This window comes from Lissotriton helveticus, chromosome 3_1, assembly GCF_964261635.1.
Source record: "Lissotriton helveticus chromosome 3_1, aLisHel1.1, whole genome shotgun sequence".
Classification (NCBI taxonomy): domain Eukaryota; kingdom Metazoa; phylum Chordata; class Amphibia; order Caudata; family Salamandridae; genus Lissotriton; species Lissotriton helveticus.
The window spans coordinates 1,197,660,364-1,197,682,062 of NC_136061.1; the positions used below are offsets into that span (position 1 = coordinate 1,197,660,364).

The 21,699-nt window shown below is 40.6% G+C and overlaps 1 protein-coding gene across 1 annotated transcript in view; it reads left to right on the plus strand.

Annotated features, from left to right (window-relative positions):
* Window positions 1–21,699, plus strand: part of LOC144823367 (uncharacterized) — an 888,205-nt gene that overhangs the window by 843,237 nt on the left and 23,269 nt on the right. The window contains exons 19-20 of the mRNA XM_078681837.1: window positions 5,875–5,932; window positions 14,140–14,208. Of these exons, the coding sequence (XP_078537963.1) occupies window positions 5,875–5,932; window positions 14,140–14,208 (127 nt within the window). The remainder of the gene's footprint in view (window positions 1–5,874; window positions 5,933–14,139; window positions 14,209–21,699) is intronic.

A 21,699-nucleotide genomic window follows, 5' to 3' on the forward strand; every position in this document is an offset into this window, starting at 1 on the left:
ACCTCAGCATTAGCGGTAATGGGAGTGATACGATCAGTATCTGTCATACTCTGTTGACAGCTGGCAAGGGGAGCCACCAATTGCAACGTTACCCCAGTGAGCAGCTCCTCACCTCCCCTGTATGGCAGATCTCCCATAAGAATCGGTACAGGGACGAGTTTACTGATGAGGGTGCCCCAAGAGAAAGGTGTTGCAATCTGGGACTTCAGCACTGCAACCCGACCATGTTATCTCTGAGGCAGCTTGGCGATGTTGAAGCCCAGGATAAGCAGGGCTTCTATCATGTAGTGCAGGAACTCTACAAAAAGGAATTACAACCATACCCTCAGGAAGACATCACAGTGGACATAGGATCACAACATTGCCAGATTGCAATACAAGGAGATCAGGTGTGGGTGGCCGCCCCCAGTTTCCTCCTTACTGAAATGTTATTAGATTCCCAGCAACCAAACATCACACACTTTTAATGCTATCAAAAGTTATTCTGCAAAACAACGTTCAAATAGAGATTACAAAACAAAGCTAGTAAGGCCTGGTAATGAAGAGTTTCTTTCCCCGCCCTTACCCAGTGAGCAATTGAGCCAACCCTTCAAAACATGGCTTGATCGAGTTTCTTTTTCATAACATAATTCCTTGCAAAATGGAAAAGCTAGTCCGACCACCACATTCTTCAGTTCTGATGGCAAAGGGGAAGTTGTTGTCATTTTGAGTTATGGGAACTGTGTCCAGAAAAAATCCAATTAGATGAAGATGACACTTAATAACATTTTATCTGTGAATCCACATTTACACATTGTTTAGGACTGTCAGTTAGGAAACACTAGTATCTCGTTAAAGCAAATCTGCTGTTTTGAGCTACTCGTTTACTCCAAAGATTTGCAAAGGAGGTAATAATCCTCTAAGTTGTTCTACTGTGTCACCATAGAACGCTTAACTGAAATACATTCTTACTAAATTTTAATTAATACCTTTCTGCAAATCATTGAAAACCAGTCTTTTCAAATAACGTTGAAAAACTAGTAATAGCACATGCCTAATCAGGTAGGATAATCTAATTAATTATCGTCCTTTTCCTCTTTCTTTGCTGTTCCTGTTTAATAGTAATATTTATTTGGTTATTGTGCAGTGGTTTAGAATTGGTCTGCTTGTAATGAAAAATGCTTTAAAAATTAAAGTAAAATAATTTGAATTTCACCTTGAGTCTCAGAACTGGCTCATTCTGTCTGTCACTACAGACAAGCTATGGTGATTAAATGATCTTTCATGGGAAAGCCATCACAAAGTGAACACAGTTACTGTGGTGTCCTTTTAAATGTCTGTAACATATAAACATGGTTAACATATTCTAGGTGTATTGTTTAATTTTAGATCCTAATGTATACTCATAAATATAACAAGCAGCTAGATAGGGTAGTCTTTGTTTTACCTAACATTAGCTTTCCCTTTAATGATGGCTTCTTTTCCTGCAAACCAGAGAAGAGTCATGGAGTTAGTAATCACTCTTCCCATGCCAATATATCTGTGTGCTGGTTCTGAAGAATCATCCCCATGCATGGTTCACATTGCTGGTTGATTAATATCAACTTGATAACATTTGAATACCAATTACACATAATATTGTCTTGCTTTCTAAATAACATTGCACATAACATTAGTTTTAAAATGGAATATGGTGCCAAACAATTTACATTTTGAGACTGGGACACATGATTAATCGTAATAGCAATGGTAAGGTTATAATACAATGCGTTGTAAAACCTGAGCAGTAGGCTTTGTTCTGCAGATCCACTACCGGACTGGGCAGAGAAACCAGCCCTGGCAATTCCAATCGACTGACCGAGGGGAGGGGGGTAGTGAGGGGGTAGTTGCACTGAGAAGCTCTAGTTGCAAGCACTGCTTCTGCTTTTATTTTGTTACGGGGGCGATATTGCAGCACTGCTGCAAAACTGGCCCCTACAGCTGAAAAACTGGCCCCACCCCCCACGACTCACCGGGAAAACGCCTGGTGCCCACTACGGCCAGTTCAGCCCTGTGCAGATTGTATTTATGAAACCTAAGCAAAGTACCTTTTTTTTAGTGAGCCACTCTCTTTATTGGATTGAATCTGTCTGGTGTTGAGGTCTGTTCACTGATTGTGCCCTTTAGTGTTACAGTGCCTGTGCTGTGTCTCCCTAAAATTAGGAATAATTGGTTACACCCAATTTTCTGATTATAAATAATGATTATGAATAAAAGTGTAAGTCACTCTGTCCTAATTATCAAAAATCAAGTTCAGTAGTGAAAGTAGATTTGTGATATCTGTAATGGAAAGGTAACATTTAAAAATCTTACTTTGTGCAACCGGGAAGCCTAGAAGCCTTAACCCAGTTCTTTTGGCTTCTCCTTCCCTCCAGTAGCAGTCGTTTCCATCCCTATTAGATAGGAATAGGTGAGCGGTCACAGAACAATACTCCAGCTACTAAAGTCCTGAAAAGCATTTTAAAGAAATCACTGAACACTTGGTTGATAGGGGCAGTTTAGGAGGGTGCAATTACAGATGTTATCATAAATAGGACTAGAGCAGCAGCATGTGTTTGACATTGAGATGCCAGAACGAGGTCAAAAGACAGAAGCTTTTCATCGAGAGGCCACCCGGACATTCATCTCTGCCAACAGCAGGAGAGGAAGGGGTTCTGCAATCAGGAAGAGATGCTAGATCAATATTTTCAGTAGGCTAATCTGAGAGGAAACTTAAAGAGAATCCTTTCTTCTTTTTCCATCGCAATTTGCGGCTACAATGAGATTGCCCCCAAGATGTATCTGATCCAATGGAGTCTTCTTCAACTACAGTCTCCTGCCTTTTACCACTGGAAAAATCTCATAATCACAAAAAGAATAAGCTCCAACACATGACTTGGCTCGAGAGAAAGGCGAGAACTTCATCCCTATGACAAAGCACTCTTAATTGTTATGAAGGGCAGTTGTGTTCCTTTTGGAGCTGTTTGTGCCAAAACTGAAGGTTTCAGCTGGAGTTTGACGACAGCATGTCTGTCTTTAAAGGAGCTCTGTAGTTTTGAGTATCTTGAATTGTCCTGGTGTAAGTAATTTGGAATAAAGATGTAACATAATTATTAGGTAAAACCTTTGACCCGTGTGACAAGGCTTTCTTGACCTTCACTCTATCACGGTCCATCAGAAAACATGCCTAGGGTTTGGTCTACTGGGTACATTGACTTTAATTTAAACTTTGCCATTGACTTTATTATTTTTGCATGCAAACTTTCTAAATTGATACATATGCTTTCCTTAATCTGTTTTTTTACTGTATTTGTGTCATTTTTATTAGTACATGTTTCTTGATTCTTATTAATCTGTTTGGACGTTTAATGGTTCTGTGTTCTTGACTTTAATCTTGATTAGTGTTGCTTGAACCTATCAAGCATTTCTTTGAGGAAACACATCCTGCATGTGTCAAAGCTAGAAAGAGGGTTGGGTAGCTTATCTCAGCAAAATGTGTCATAACTTAACAAGATTATGTTTTATTCAGGTAGCAAGCCCGTGCTTCACAGATTAATGGCCCACTTGCTGCAAGTGAATTTTTAAGTACTGAGTAAAATTTCAGAATCTGATACAATGATTTCAAAACTAATTTTCATATACATTTTTTATAGGTCAGTCTGGCGGTTATTGGAATCATTAAGTCTGGTTGATATTTATTTATGGAGCCAGTTTTAAATGCTAAATAATGTATAGCACCTCACAGTAATCTGCCCGTTACAGCAAGATCACTTTTGAGCCCATACACACCCTCTGTACTAGTGAAGAATATTTTAATACTATTGTGGGTGTATTGAAATAACATTTACATAATTAGTCAACCTAAGAGGCCTGTTCTGTTCTAGTTTTGTTTAATTTTAATAAAACAAGAATTAGCAGACCAACTGCTTTGTTTCCGAAACTCAATAATGGTTCAGAATGGATAGTTGCCTTAAATAAGGTAGAATATTTTGCCAGTTTTGGGTTGTTGTTAATATTAAATTGAAACATGTATTAATGGTAAAACATTTTTAGTGTACATTTGCCATTCCCATCTAATGTACTGTGCACAATCAGGCAGTGCAAAACAATCTTGAACTTGTAGTTAAAATAAGGTTCCTGGCTGTTAATGGCTCACTTTACTAAAATAGAAATTAAATACAATTTTAGTCTTTAAAAATGTCCCAAATGAGAAACATAGAGAACAACGATGAGAAACAAGATGGAATGGGTACTTTAAATAAAGGTGCTCTTAAATTTAAAAGTGAGCCTGCAATAAATTTTAAGAGATTAAAAATGCTGTTCACATCACATCACTAAAATGTTGTCCCCTGAATAAGGACCTCTTGCAAAGTTTTATTGGTTCGAAAATATAAAACTCACAATGTACAAATCACAAAACCTTGTTTGAAATGTTCACAGTAAAAGGGTTTTCATAATACCAACACACATAAAATATAATCTCAGATGTGTTCCTCTGTGTAACTAGATTGTCTTATATCTTTACAAATACTCAATGTGGATACTGTTAAAAATATATAAATGCCTGATAGCAAATGTCATATTCATGAAGTTGAAACAGTGCATTGTGTAAACATTGATCTTGAGAAAATGTGTTGACACATTGCTTCTGTAGAGTTGATTATTTGCCACCTTCCTCAGGACTAGCAATTTCCTGGATTAATGAAAGCAAGATTTGCCACAGCTTAAAGGGAAAAGTACACCAAACTTGGTAGACTGTATATTAATGTTGGTGCATCACCTCTCCCAAAAATATTCTACAGATGCCAGTTTAAAACGGAGTGTATTCAAAGACCATTGTAATACACATCGATTCCAGACATATTGGAACATCTCCAATGTATAATCAATTCTGTAGGCTGTTTTTAAGTTCTCCTTTTATTACATCAGGATACCACCTAATTTTTGTCTAATCAGGTACCCCACGTCATGCCTTGCAGTATGAATACTGAGACTTCATTTCATTTATTTTTGGAATTACAAAAAACACTTTTAGTAATATTTACTCTGAAACTTTAAATTAAGTTTGATAATTTTTGCATTTTACATTTTTCAACCCATATCACTTTTCAGTGGTTCCTAGTTTGGGAACAACATTGTTGTGGCTTGTTGGTTTACCCCATCCCCTTAGTAATCAAAGCTAGCTCTTGTGTTTCATATATTACATAATTTCTTATAACATTGCTCCTGCTTGGTGCTAAGGTTCTGCATGTGACTGTGCAAAGTCGTCACAGAATAACAAAACATTTAACAAATAAAAATAGTCACCTTCAACATGGATTTATTAGTTTGATAAATATTAAGGAGAGATCCTGACCGTGCTGAAAGTGTAACTGCTAATGCTAAATTTAGTTATTAAGCAGTGTTAGGATACACAAACTAGTACTTGGAGAATAACTGTGTTTAACTGCCTAGACTTTAGGTCCCTCATTACACTTCAGGTGGTAATGAGTTTGGTATCTCCGACTTGACAAAATACTGAACCCCAGAATTATTTTTTCCTATGGATCAGTATTAGCTACCCTTTGTGGTTGTCACCTAGAAATCAGAAATAACTGAAGAAGTCAGAGCTTGAGCACTTCAGCATTTCTCCCAAGATACTGGGATTCACATTTTATCAAGATTGTTTGGGCAAAATATGAGGGTGTGTTCCTACTAAACTTTTATACCTGACTTAGGATTTACTTTCAATACATAATGAGGACTTTGTTATGAAACTATGCATGTTAAATTAAATGTTTTTTCCTTGCAAATGTTCATAATATGTTATTGATTTTAGAATTACAGTCTTTAATTTGTGTAGAACTGAATTGTAACTTATTTTGCTTTGTTTTGAAGGAGATCCAATAGTTCTGGAAACAATGAAGAAATTTGCTGATCTCACAGATCAAGCTAAGTATGTCTTGATTTCACTTTCTGTGTTGAGTGTAAGAACTCTAGGCCTGATTTAGATCTTGGCAGATCTGGTCCCTCGTCACTTTTCCATCGGTATCTCAGCCTGCCTACTAGGCGGTCCGCCTGCTCTATTTATATGTTGTTGGGTATATGGATGATAGTCTGTCAGATTCCCCCTAACTCCACTGTATTTTTCCAGCCGCATCAACGGTTCCATAAGAAAAAGTGGCGGTCAGAGGGAGCACAGACAGTCAGTCAGTCAGTCAGTTATAATGACTTAATTCGGTTAATAAAAACCATAAAAGTACACTACAAAAAATCTTGTAAGAACAACATTAAAACATATGCAAAATTCATTTGGGATAATCTTATACACTATAAAAATTCCTCATAAAAAATCCCCATCCTTTTGATGTTCTAAACGAAGCATATGCAAAATTCTTTAAAATATTACTCTTATGCACTACAAACATCCGATTTACAAACCATTTCACTGCAATTATAGTAGAGCTAAAATATTTCATGGCATCATACGTATTTTTAACCACACCCCTAGTGTTCAGTTCCATCAATTGAGTCTCTGTTCGCAACATTTTCCCCGAAAGCCCTTCTACCATTGTCTTAACAAGTTTGGCTATGTCCTCCAAGAGTGTTGCAAAAAGAGGTGCCAGGCGCGACTGAAAGAGGGTCACCCACAATTGATCTCACAGCAGGATATGATAGTTGATCGAAGTCCAGAATCCATCCCCGATCTAGGCGCGATGAAGGTTCAGCCATGACTGTGGCAGTTTTTGTGCATCTTTTCCTCCCTTTTTTAGCGGGGGACATTTTTGGGTGAGTAGATGCAATCCTGACCAGATTTACCACCTCTACTGTCAATGAGCACCCACAGCTGTTGTTAAGTACGAGATAATAGAGACACAATTTCGAGGTACTTTAGCTTTTGCCTTGACCAGGTCAGAGCTGTATGGATGTTTGCGCTTACCCAAATTGACTTCTGGATAGTGGGCGAAAGAGGGGTGGCCCAGCCTTTGTGACGCTCTGACGGACCCACCCCTTTCCCGGCCATGCCCTTGCGGATCCCGCACTGTGGTAGCCCCAGAGTAAACTTAGGCGCCTCCTGGCGCACGTGCAGGCTGCGTGACGACGTTGGCGGCAAAGGCTGCAAGGAAAGCTGGGGGTTGCAGTCCCTCTCACCCCTCCGACAAACGGGCGTCCCGCGGTGCGGGAGCCCAAAAGTGAATTTAGGCACCTCCTGGCACGCGTGCAGGCTGCGTGACCACATTGGTGGCAGGAGCCACAAGGCAAGCTGGAGGTTGCAGTCCCTCTCACCCCTCTGACAAACGGGCGTCCCCAATATTTCCACCAGGCCAATCACGTTGTGCCTTCCCTCCGACATAACTGGCAATTAAACCTCCCCTACTGAGTTGGTGGTTCCGTAGGCATACAAGGTAAAAGCTTACCTTTTTTACTGTTTCCATTTCCTTTTCCGCCATGACCCCGATCGTACTAGTCCTTCCTTTGCTGCTGCTACTTGACCGCGAAGCAAGTCAACCCTGGCAGCAGCATAATCAAAGGTAAGCTTCTTGTTACTTGTTTCCTTTTGAATTGTCTGTATACATTAGCTCTGGACTCGTGCGTTTTTAAATCTCTTTTATGAACAATATTTTTTTATGCATATGTGTTATAATTATGTAGTTTCAGAAATGTAGAGAAACACACCTCTATGAATAATGGGTGTTATTTAAAAATTTGGTTCAAATTGCCTTCGTGATAATGGACAGTTTAGGGCACACAAAACTTGACATTAATCAAAATTCGTATTGAGTTCATAGCGGCGTGTTGAATTATTTTTTGTAAACTATCAAATTTCAAACATATGATTATACACATTTTGGATAAGTTAAAGTTATTATAATGTATTAATTGCACTAAAGGTAAAATATATATATTTTAAATAAAAGTAAAATCAATGTAAGTTCTAAACTTGAATCATTGTCGATATTTATGATGTTAGTTCTAAACTTGAATCATTGTCAATATTTATGTGTCCTTTCCCCTTGTCTTGTGCATTTGCTGTATTGTTTTTTCCAAGGTTTACTGCAATTGTTTATTTTTGTCACTTATTAAGTTAAAATAAACACACCTGTATTGACACATAAAAACACAAAAACAATTGTATTTTTGGTGTAAGTGTCCCTTATCATGGGGAATGCTTGTACCAAAATATTTTTGTATTACTAATGTTTGGACTGCTCAAACATGTAATTTAAGGAATTGTAATAGTTACTGTCATAAATGTGAGTAAGAATAAGTATTACACACATTCTTCATTAATATTTTTTTAGTGTTGATGTGTGTTGTGGTAGCTTGTGTAGTTGTTGTTGTTGGTGTGGGTGTGGTTGTGGGCGTGGGTGTGGTGGTGGGTGTGGTGGTCGTTGTGGTTGTGGGTGTTGTGCTTGTGGGTGTCATTTCAATAGTGTGTGTATCTTTGTGTGTTTGTGTTTCTTTGTGTGTTTGTGTTTATGTGTGTATGTGATTGTGCTGCTTGTGCCTGTTGTGGGTGTCTGCAAAAAAATGAGTGTGCTTGGGATTAGGGTAGGAGTTTGGATTGGGGTTGAGGAAGGGACCCGAGTTGGGGAGCAGAAGGTTGGACTGGTTGGAAGGCTGAGGTGAGTGAGGAGGCTGCTGTTTTGGCAGGCAATCTCTGCATGCCAGACTTGAACTGTGAATGGCATCCAGAAATGCAACCATTTGTTGCATTTGGCACATAAGGTCCTGAATGCCATTTTCTATCGCAGTCTAGCCTATAGAGATGCTGCGTAAGAGGTCAATTGACTTCTCACTCAGTGCAGACTGGGCGACAGGGGATAGGGGTGATGTGCCGGTGAAAAATATAAACTGAAATTATTTTAATAACCCACAAGATAATAATTCGAAAATGAGACAAAATTAACAAGAAACAGAGAAGGCCAACAAACCACCGACTTCACTGAAAAAGTGCTCATGAACAAGGTTCTGCTGTAGTGGAATAACAAGGGTTCATAGTCTGAAGTGGAGTGTGTTTGATAGTGTGGTATGCAGGTGTAAACAATTAGCCAAAACAAGTCAGGTGTGTGATGCTAGCAAACAATTAGCCAAAACACATCAGGTGTGTGATCCTAGCATCCATCCAAAAACCACAGGAATAGTACAATGTTGAACATGTCCCATGATGGAATCCCTCCAGTGGCAATCAGCCACGAGGACAGCGCCAACACAACTGTAAAATCTACAGAGGCTCGGTGCAGTCCCACCACTCTGACAGAGTAATGTTAGCCAGCAGAGGAGTCTGCTGCTTCGATAGCGGTAACGGCTAACGTAACAGAAAAAGGTGGATAGAGGATCAGCCGGCCCACATTTAAATATGGTGGTTGGGAATCGTTAGCTGAACAAAGTACTTGTAAACTCTGCTGCGGAGGGACGACTGGAGTCCTGCCAAGATCTAAATCACGCCCTCTGTTGTGTAACCTCGACATGTAGTCAAAATAACTATTTTGTCAAATAAAGTATTTTCTTTTGTGCTTTTGGACTTTAAGTAAATTGGTGAAGTTCATACTCCAACATGTCTATGTTCTTTTTTTCTTTCCATATTTCTCTTTTAAATCACAAATTTCCATAGTTTCAGTTAATTTTGTTGGTGGTGAGTAAACATGAATTGGAGCCATCGATTCCAAAGTGTAAATGAGCAAAATTATGGTTAATCTCCTGCACTCTTTAGAAAACAAGATTTCCAATTCTTCAAATCACATTCAGCTTATCAATTATAAACCAATTTGTTTTTTAAATCAAGTGAAACCAATGGAATTTGCATTTTAATAAATGTATAGTGTTAACGTAAAGAGACATTTAAATTCCAGTTTCTTTGTGTCTGTAAGACTGTCTAGAGGCAAAGGCCATCCCAATAATAAACAACTCAAGAGACTTTTTGAGGAGAAAATATTATATTTCTTATGTCACGTGGCCGGTGGGGACATTGTTGACATCACTATGTTAACATGAGCCCTTCAGCCACGATTCAGCTTTGCACACATTACTAGCTCCTTTTATTTTGCAATGTCTCTGTCCATACTTTTCACATGGGAACTGTTTGCTGTGTTCGTTCTCTGCCTGTTTGTGGAGTTTAGTCTGAACATTGTGAGCAAGGTTGATAAACAATGCCCCTTGTTGTTCTGTTCTGGTCAGGCCCGAGCACTTAGACACAACATACCAATCATTGCAGCTGCTGGCAGACTAGCATTTTGATATTACGGGGATGCATGCATGAAAAACACACACTTGTAGAGGGACCTTTCCAGGGAGAAGAGCAATGCGGTTCCTGTGATGTAGATATTCCATCTAGGCACTAAGGTATGGGGTCTACTGACAAAACCCAGAGATCTTCTGTTATATAATAATACCAATTCCTAGCAAGGGGAGGGAGGTTAGGCTGAACTGTCTTCTCTCCATTGTATTTTCATTATGACATCTCCTGTTATGATATATGGCCTTGTTGCTATGCTAAAGACACACAGTTGATATACGGAATGCAGAACAAATCAATACATTCACCCCCAGTCAAAAGATCTGGGTTAAATCTATCATACTTTTACTCACCCCAGTTTGTTGCTACGCTGGCAAAATTGGTATTATGCATTCTTCTGCTTGTTGTGGCATGTATACTGCATTATAGAGCACAATAGTTCAAATAAATATTCTAAACTCTTTTGTGTCTCGGTCAGACTTTATTGTGGACAAAAAACATGAGTGCGAGCGAAAGGGTTTTGCCTCGTTACCGCAATTCCTGAGAGAGACTGGAGTGTTATGTTCTCGGGTGTCTAATCATTTGCTTCTCTGTGAGTGTTTAGTAGAGTGAGTGAGACACTATAGCTAGTTGGTCATGTGCTCGTGGGCACTAAGGTGGTGGGAAGGCTTGGCCCCTATACACCGTGGACCCATAATCCTGCGCATAGTTCTGTGTATGTGCAGAATCCCTACAATACTTATTGTGGTTCAGTATGAGTATTCAATTAAACAAATAATAAACAGTCTCAGAAGCACTCTAAATGCTGCCAAACAGGTGTTGGAGCGGAGTTGTATAATTTCTTCATACAAGTGAAAATGTACCCTCTTTCACTACATTTGATTTTGATATTTGTGACAGTACTGATAAGGTTTCTTTATTTTGTCTTGTTTAAGAAAACAAATGTATGGCTAGTTGAAGGATTAATGGAAAATCCACTAAATCCAAAGTAACCTAAAAAAGCAATGCATTTAATAAAACAGGTGACCAGTAACCCTTTTGGTGCTAAGGACATGTCCACTATGTGTTCTGCAGTATGTTTACTGTGCATAGGATGTAGAGGCCATGTCCTCACACCCAGAGCAGGCCCTCATCTCGGGCTGCTTGAGAAGATATTCCTCTGAATGATGGCACTATTTTTTGTAAATAAAGATCAACATACATGGTGTGCTGACATCAACACAACTGAAAGTGAGAGTAGGAGCCTTTTATGCGTCTTCTGTTTTTAACTTCTGTGATGCTTGGAGTCAGAGCTCAGTTCTATTAACACTAATCACAATGGTAGCACAATAATTTGAATAACGAGACTCTTCCCTTTCCAATGTTACTTATCCCTAATGGATCTTGCTTGGGGATACAGCAGGGCTGCATCAATAGTGCCACAAGGCATGTTTTTTTCCTGTGGTGCTCCAGTGGTAAATCGCATAGCCCGCCATCATGGCAATATTGGTCTTTCTGTCCCCAAGGGGGCCAGATTGGGGCATTACCCTGGATCATTCCACACTTGTGCGACAGTAAACCTACTTGACACCAGCCAAAATGATTGCAAAAGGAATGCAGGGGGGAAATGGTCCGTCCCGACGTTGGGTCACCCCTCCCCAACATGCCTTACATAATCTTTCTGCCCCCATCTGGGTTGCATATTAAATTGCTTACTCCCTACCCCCAGAGTTTGCAGAAAGCCAGGAAACATATTTGGAAAAAAAGGAAATGATGGGCGGTTGGGTGGTTCTCGCGCAGGGCCACCCCTCTCCACTAATTTGTCTGTTGCTTGTGGGCAGAAATCTATTAGACACCTGGGAAAGCTTTTTGAAAGACATATGGGATGGTGATACACCTGGCTGCCTCCTTCCGCCATGACTTGGACTGTCTTTCTGTCCTCCCCAGAGTGTAGAAAGACCTCTAACCACCAGGGTATAATTGTTTTAAACTAAGAATGATGTGGGTGGAACCTGCCCTGGCATCAGCCGTACACCCCCAACCGGGCGTTTTCTACCCAATTGGGGGCAGCAGGGTGTGTCTGCATACCAAACCTGCCCACCCCACAGGGGACCATAACGCTCACTAGATACCAGCAATGTTTTTTTTGTGTCAGTCTAGGGGAGGATGTGATCCGTCCTTGAACCAGTCTGCATTCTCCCATCCACTTGCAACAGAAAGTATTTCTGACACTGTGGGGAGGCAGATTAAAAGGTTTTGCCCCTGTGCTGACTCCAGGAGTATTTCAGTTGTGGTCAAAAACCATTCATTCATTTCATTGCAACTCTGAATTAAGAGGGAATGTGCCTTTTAAGTCCCCCGCCCTGTTGGAAAGCCCTTTGATACACTGCGTCCTTGCATTTTACAGTTGCAAAGCTTGTGAGTTTGTAATACCCAGACTTTGTAACCAGAAAATGCATTGATACATTGAACCCCAGCTCCCTTCAGCTTGTTATAGCCCCGGCAACATTTTTGATGGAAAACCAATGCTTCCTTGCTTTGCAATCCACCTAATGTATCAATATTTTCAAAACTAATAGGATAAATATTTCTCCTGACACTGTTACTTAACAAATTAAGGGCCATATGTATCAACAAAACTATTTTGCATTTCCTAAATAGCGAATTTTAAGGAATCGCTATTTAGGAATTGCAAAATGGTATGAATGAAAAAAATCGCTATTTTTTAGCGATTCCTTACTATTCCTTATTTGCGAATTCGCATTTTGCAAATTCGCAATTAAGGAATCATTTTCAATGCATTCCTATGGGCCAGGAGGCCCATAGGAATGATTGCGAAATAATTCTCAAATTGCGAATTCGCAATTTGCTAATCGCAATTTGAGAATTATTCCAAGGGTGCAGGGGTGTCTCAAAGACACCCTGCTGCACCCCTGAAATGTACATGTGTGTGCATATGGCGCACATACATGCCCTATGGGCATGTGTGTGCATCACATGCCACCTTAAAAAATGCCAAAATATGCATTTTTTGAAGAATTTGCAAGTTACCATCAACTAAAAGTTGGTGGTAATTTGCGAATTCTTAACCATATTTCGCTAGCCAAAAATGCTACATACATAGCATTTAAGGAATCGCAAAATTGCGATTCCCTAAATGCTATGGCAAAATAAGGAATTGCACAACTTTGCAATTCCTTATTTTGGGAATGTTTCATACATCCCAAAACATGAAAAACGGCCGTTTGCGAGTCGCAAAGGCCGAAATTCTGCAAATTTCGGCCTTTGCGATTCAAAACGGCTTGATACATATGGCCCTAAGTGATCTATGAAGACTTTTGATATTGCGATTTCGATCAAGTCTTACCAGTGAGCTAAATTAAGAAAGTATCTATGATAGTCAAGAGGAGTTTTTCAAGTCTACAGACTGGTTACCATGGGAAATTTGTGTTCCATTTAGTTAACTCGGAACAGGCAATAGTCCCACCTGAAAATGCAATAACCTTTAGTATTATGGAGGGAGAAGACCATCAAATATAATATAATATGCTGCCATTTACAAAATACACTTTATTTTAAACATTTCTATAGAAGATAACAACTGACGGATAGCTACACAGATACCTACAATAAATATCACAATGGCTGAATTGTAATGCTGATTTTTGTGTATGTTCTCTGATTCCGAGAACAGCAGTAACCATGCAGTCTAATCCTTATATCAGCTCTGGCCTTTTTTATTCGTGTCATTGCATTTTTGGCTCGCTGAAAAGTGATGTTAATGCTTTGTGCATTATTCTTTATCCAGTTAAATTGAGCTATAAAAAATTAAATTGAAAACGTATGCATTTCTTATGACACTTGAAACCCTTTTTGAAAAATATCTTGCTGTGAACATTATGGGTGTACCAATTGCCACTTATGAATGTTTTTTTTTTTTTAACTAGACAAGCAATAGAGTCTCACAGTTGGACTGAACTGGCAGACCTTATGAACAAAAACTTTGAGCTGAGGAGGTAAGTGGTACTTTAACTTTGTTTGATTAGAAATAAAGGGTCATATGTATCAACATCCGTGTTTGCGATTCTCAAATAGCGAATTTTTGGGAATCGCCATTTGAGAATTGCAAAACGGGATGTATTAAAGAAATCGCAAATATTTAGTGATTTCTTAGTATTCCTTAATTGCGATTAGAAAATTGCAAAATCACAATTATGGAATACCTTCCCATTCATTCCTATGGGCCAGGAGGCCCATAGGAATGAATGGGAAATAATTCTCAATTTGAGATTCTCAATTTGAGAATCGCAAATTGAGAATAATTTCAAGAGTGCAAGGGTGTCATAAGGACACTCTGATGCACCCCTGAAATGAGCATGTGTGCGCATATGGCGCACATACATGCCCCAAGGGCATGTATGTGCGCCACATGGCACTTTGAAACATGCTAAAAAGTGCATTATTGACAGAAATCGCAAATTACCACCAACTTGAAGTTGGTGGTAATTTGCGATTTCTTAAGGAGAAATCGCACAACTTGGGTGCTTGATACATAGCATTTAAGGAATCGCAATTTGCGATTCGTTAAATGCTTACACAAAATTAAGGAATCGCAAATTATTTTTGTGATGCGATTTTCCTTATACATCGTGTTTTGCGAATTTTTTGTCACAAACGCTGCTTTTTTGCGAATCACAGCGTTTGCGACTAAAAATCCGTTTCATACATATGCCCCAATATACATTATTATGTGATTTCTGAGTAAATAAAAAATAGTGCCTTCTAATTTTGAAAAAACAAAGTCTTGATATCACAAACGGAGAAAAAAACAACAAAAAAAAAAGACTAAAGAAAACATCTCTCAAATCAGATCCTGAGTCTGGAAGAATATATATTTTCTTAAAACTCAAGCAATGAGTGTTTCTATGACTACAACATCCCTACACAACAAGGGACCGTGGATGGCAGACATGGGCTCTTGGAATCAAGTAAGATAGCCATGGCAAAATCACTAGATCTGGCTTCAACATACTGACACATGCAAGCACTGGCATGCACAGTTCAGATCATATGTTGTGTGCACAAATGATGTTCAGCATGTTTAAACCAGCCCTTTTGGAGTTGCTCCCTGGGGGCAAAAAAGTGCCAAAAATGTATTGTTTTCCATATAGAATGAATACATCAAATAAAGAACTTGGTGTGAAAATGTGTGATTATTGATTATCTTGCCAGATGTTTAATAGACCCTCATGCATTTAAATGGTAGCACCTCCTAGAAGGTGAAATGATACACCAAACAGCCAATAGCATGAAGTCAGAGGGAAATACTCTCATGAGCCACAACGCATTCTTTCTATATTGTAAGGAATTAGTAACAGAAGGTTTGGAAACAGCTGTGCTATTAAGCCAGACCTAAAAATAGAAAGTGGACTAACAAGGGGTGTGGAAATGTCAAAAAGTAGGCATACTGTGGTGAAAAGGGCATCTATTGTTGAAAAAGGGACAAAGGTTGAGGCGAAATATAGGAGGGTAGAAATGCAAATGAGAAAAATAAGATTTTTAAAAAAGCATTGGCAAAGTTAATATGTCTCTACTTTCTAAACATGCAGTGGCAAAGCAAATAGGTCTGGCTTTTGTTTTAGGAAATGTTGCTCCCAGCTGTCCTGGAAAGAAAATAGTATAATAAAGGAGCCTCTTGGGCTACAACAATGGGAAGGCTGGGTGAAGGGCCTTTTTTTAACAGACTGCATTAGCAGATTGAAGCTGTATTCTCAAAACAGAGCGCTATAAAATGAGGTAGAATAGTAACTTTAGGTTTCCCATGGTGAAATTAAAAAGCATATATAGCAAAGTATTGCATAATAAATACTTCTCAGTTTTGTTGGTGCAGCTGTTTGAAAGATTACTTGTGTCCATGCTATTACTTTGTAAACAAAAAGCTGAACATTCATCAATGTGTCATCAAGACTGCAAAGTATAAGAAGAAAACATTCTAAGTTAATGTAGTGGGTGTATGAAAATACATGTTGGCTATACCTCAATAAGTGTAGCTTAGACCAATTTAAAATGGTACATAACGGCTAAGAACTAAAATAGCTACAGAAGTTCATGTCTTGTCTGTATTTGTTTTTAAAGTTTGAAAGATTTATCAAACAAATTTGATTATGAAATAGCTACATAAAAGATAGGTGACAACAAATCATTTCAAAATCATCAAGTTGAAACAACCAATTACACATTGCCACATGTGTCAGAGAAAATAAACTCAAGTACACTTGTCAGTGTTTAACAAAGAATAACATATTAAAACCTATGCATACGACTACTAAGGCTTAAAATACTAATAAATTAAGGAGAGGAAGGGAGGGATGAAATATGGATTTTCACCTTATTAAAAATATAAGACAGCACAAAACCTAATCTGAACAACAAGAAACATAGACCACATACTATCATGAATTCAGATAATGAAAACATTTAACCGCATGCGTGCGGTGCAGATTTCCGCGCTGCGCTGCAGTTCGCAAAAACCCGCGGTTCATGACGAGCTCAGCTCGTCATGAGTGTACGAGAGGTGTACCTCATGACGAGCTGAGCTCGTCATGAGCGTCGAAGGGGTTAAAGGCTTAAAATTTCTCTCCAACCATTGTTTTAAAAGTTAAGCTAGATTTATTTGAAAATTGTGTATTCAGTGACCATACTAGCTTTTTGTTAATTAATACCAATAAGAGAATAACAAATGATGTGTCTAATGTGTGATTTAAACAAATTGCATATCACCTTGCCTTAAAGGAAACATTGGTAGCAATTCTTCCCATTGACTGTTATTTGGCTTGCAAAACATAAATCAATCTAGTATCAGGCAAATTTTGGTCCCAAACATTGGATAAACTGCTACGAAATATGTTTATGAACTTTAAAGGAGTACTAACTTGCAAATGTTCATTAATTTGTTTCCATATTTGTTGCTAAAACTATAATATTTGGACAGAAAAATAACTTATCTATTGTTATTGTATGACTACATTTGCCGGACCAACATTTAGACTAATTTGATTTATAAATATTCAAAACTGATTTTGGCTTTACAAGCAAATTATTGTAAATAAAGCATAATGTTTAAGTGGTGTTTGCTGCAATTGGTGTCTTTTGCATTCATAATGTGTTCCAAAATAAAACAGAAAGGCACATATTGAAATAATTTTCAAAAAAGTATTTCTATATTAGAATTTGATCTGGAAAAACTTGTAGTTGTTAAACATTCAGATATAATATAGTCTTTAGGGTTGTACATTAATATATGCATGAGATTTTTGCTTGTATCAGTGTTTGAGTATTTAGCATCCTGCATTGAAAGCCAATAATCTCTTTTATAATTGAGTCAAATACATTTTAAATGAAGGAGGCAGTCATATATTTTATTTGAAAGTTAGAAAAAGATAAAGGAGGTGAATCCTAAAAAATGGAGGAATCTACATTATTCATCTGTCTCTCTGGGACTTATGTGACATGCCCACGCAGGGAGATCCTTGGGATTCCCCTGACGTGTCCTGGTGTGTGTATGTTGTTTTTCTTTGAAGAAGTCTTCTTGAGTCTCAAGATAGTGTTACGCCACCTCTTGTTGGTAATGTGCATGGGCTTCATTGTTAGATTGTTTTCTTACCACTGTTCGGTTTGGACGCGTGTTCCCATGCTCTAGAATAGATCATTACCGTTGCTGTCTCCATCTGGTTGCCATAGTTCCCTTCCCTCTGTCGGTATTGTCTGCGAGTGCATTTCACTTTGTATTAGGTAAGAGCCTGATATTTCACAGCAAGTCTGCAAACGTTGACTCTTGCCCGAATACGAGGAGGCCTCCTCCAACGTAGACCGCTCCTTTCGGTCAAAAAATACACTTTTAGCCCACCAGCCAGTTGACTCGAAATGTTGCGCACCCCAGACCTCTTTGACAAGAGATACAAACCCTGACTTCTACCCACCCATCCCCTCCCTCCATGTGACACTACCTCTTACCACAAGTTACTAGGAAGTTCTTCCTCATACAATTTAAGGAGGACATGAATAAAACACCTATTGAGGAGGACTTCCTCTTCGAAACTCTCTTCTCTGCCCACCGCTCTAACCAGTATTTGTCCATCTAACCAGTATTTGTCCATGCTGAAGGGCATGCTCAAGCCACCCCTGACATCCTCAAGGCGCAGGTGAAGGCTCGAGTAATCACTCCACGATGTGGCAAGAAGTATAAGGCTTCCCCAATGGAACTCCGTACATAAGGCGTCAACTCCCTTCCAATTGCCCTGTAGTGAATACCCCCCACAAATGGGACAATGCAGAGGGTACCATTGAGGCCCATCGCCGGAGTAAGAAAGCAAACACATTGGCTCAGCGGGCAAGCTTGTTGTCGCTTTCCTGGTATGACCGGGTGTAGTGTTCTCCTGTCATGGTATTTCTCCTATGTTCTTCCCTATGGGGTGCACATTGTGACCTATGCTGATGACACCCAACTGGCCGTAGCGCTTAACCACTCAGACAGGGCCTTTACCTGCCTCTGACCCTGCCTTGAAGAAGTTGCCAAGTGGATGAAACACTTTTATCTAAATTTAAATGGTGATAAAACCAAGCTCATGCTCCTTGGCAATCCTTCTCTTTTTAAGGCAGACATTACGTAGCCAGCCTCGATGGGCTCTGCAACTGTCCCCAAGTCAGAGATAAAAAGCCTGGGCTTATGGCTGGATTCAGACCTCAGCTTTAAAGTCCAGGCTAGAAAGGTGGTGGCCTCTTGCTTTGGCATCATAAGGATGCTTCGTAAAGTGCTTCCTCTGCTCCCATGTCAGGCAAGAAAGCTCATGGTCCAGGTGCTTATTCTTTCACGCCTGGACTACAGCAACGCCTTATACCTTGGAGACTTGAGTTTGGTGCTCGCTAAACTTCAAACAGTAAAGAACTGCACCGCAAAGATCCTCATGGGGACTCAGAGCCGGCAGTATGCAAACCCTGCCATGAAAGCTCTCCATTGGCTCCCCGTCCGGGAGAGAGTCCAGTTCAAGGTCTTATTTATCACCCACAAGATGATAGGAGGGTAAGGTCCAGAGATTATTTCCTCTATGGTCAAGCACTATTGAACTAATAGACGACTGCGCTCAGACGAGCAATACCTGGCAGTCGCCCCCAGAATTAAGAGAGTTAGAAGTGGTGGCCGGCTTTTCTCATATAATGCTGCCAAACTATGGAACGCCCTTCCTCTTCAGCTACGTAGGGAACCAACTCACTTGGCCTTTCATAAGCTGTTGAAAACATGGCTCTTTCCTAAGTGATTCATTGAAGCCTCAGTTAGTCCCCAGCGCTGGAATGCCTATGGGTAGCTATGTGCTCTATAAATGCTGCTTAACTCATACAATCATTCATTCATGTGGAATTATGCACCATTGAGGTCGAATGCAGCCATAAAGTGCCTTGCTGTAGTAGTGGAATGATATCCGGAAGAGGGACTATATGGAAATGTTCTGAAAGGTTGTGTTTGTTGAGGGGCCTGAGGTCCATGATAGGTCAGAGGGACCCATCTTTTTTGAGAATGAGAAAGTAGAGGGAATACACCCCTGTTCCCTGTAGATGATGTGGCACAGGCTCAATGGCCCCTTTGAGAAGGAGTACTTTGATCTCGTCCCGAAGTAGAAGCAGGTGTTTTGGGGAGAGGATGTGTCTATGGGGTGGTATGTTGAGAGGCATGGAACTGAGCGCTAGACAGTAACCTTTTTGTCCACTACTCACCGGTGGGAGATGATAAGTCTCCATGTGGGGAAGAACCTCTGGAGGTGACCCCGACAGGTGTTTTGTGGTGGGGGTGAAAGTAAGCCATTGCTTGGCTGGGGCAACTCCTTCAGGGGAAACACCTTTGTCTCCACCCATAGTGCTGTTACCATAGTAGGCACCTGTGAAGTAGCCTCTTGTGGAGGTTTGGTGGACCTGCAGATGCTGGACAGTTGTTAGAGCGTCAGGGGAGGTGGTCTGGGAGCCTCCACAGTAGGGTGATCGTCAAAAGGACCCATGAGAGTGAGTGTTTGTAGCCCATTGTAGCCCATTGCTTTCGCTGTGTCCTTTTCTTATATTCTCCAACCTGTGGCCCAAAGAGATGTTCCCCCTCAAGAAGCAGGTTGAGGAGATGGCATTGAATGTCCGGCTTGAAGTTGGAGACACAGAGCCAAGCGTGTCGGCGATGGAGCACACTGGAGTTGATGCCCCGAGCGACAGAGTCATCGGCATCGAGGGCACATCAATTGGTTGTATTAGAAATTAGCTTGCTCGCTGAGACTATTTTCATGCCCTCTCTTACAGTGTTCCTCTGGGAGATATTGGAGGAGCTCATCCCTCTTGTCCTAGTAGGCCCGGTGTAGTAATCATGCCACGCTTGTATGATGTAAACCATGTAGGTTTATTCACAGGTTGACAGGTAACTTGTAGATCATCATTAACAGCAGTATAAGTCCTGTAGGCAGTCCGTAAGTCGACATCAACAGCCCCACCAGGAGCAGCCTGCTAGCTGCTCAGCCCCTCTCACCAACTGTCACTCCTCATCCAGTCACCCAGGCATTCTACACATAGCCCACACACCAACAATCCACTCAAAACACACACACAGACTGAGCAGCTAGGGAAAGGGTAACGATGTCCGCAAGAGGTGCAATGTAGGCGTTAAAAAGTGTGGGGCTCAGGGAAGATCCCTGAGGAACCCTGCAGTGGAGGGGCCAGGATTTTGAGGTGGCCTCATCCTCGAAGACCTGGAAAGATCTTTCCTCCAGGAAGGATTGCAGCTATGTTAAGGCTACTCAGGACACACCCAAATTTCTAAGTCGTTGGACCAGAATGATGTGGTTGACCGTGTCAAAGGCCGCGCTGAGATCTAAAAGAATCACTGCAGAAGAGCCTCCTGCCGCGAGAATCTTTCTGGATTCTTCAGCGACTGCTAATATAACCGTTTCCATACCTTGGCGGGGCGAAAGCCAGTTTGAGAGGTGTGAGGCGGTCTCTCCCGTAGACACCTTACCCCTCCCTTCCAGCATACGAGTAAGACCCGAGATGAGGGGGATAAAGAGTTAACTTTTGTCACTGCCTCTTCCGAACAGAGAACACTCCCGCCACGGGAGGAGAAGAGCCAATTGGAGAATCAGGAGTAGGGGCCTGTGACGTATGTAAGCTACTTGGAAGCTCCATGGCGGCGTCTTGGACCGGGAGAGGAGAGTGAACAGCCCAGGAGCGAGGAAGAAGACGGTGTGAGGACGAGTGGAGAGAAAACGGTCGGCAACAGGGAAAACAGCTCCGTGACTACCGGCAGACTTCCAGAGAACGTGACCCAGGAGGCGGCCCTCGATGTAACCGGCAAGGTGGAGGATGGAGCAGAGATTTGGTCCGAGGAGTGTTGGACGCCCCCGGAGGATGCCTGTGAACCGCCGCAACTCCGGAGAGTTGCGGCTAGTGCAGTACGTGGTACGGGAAGGGGGAAGGGTATAGAG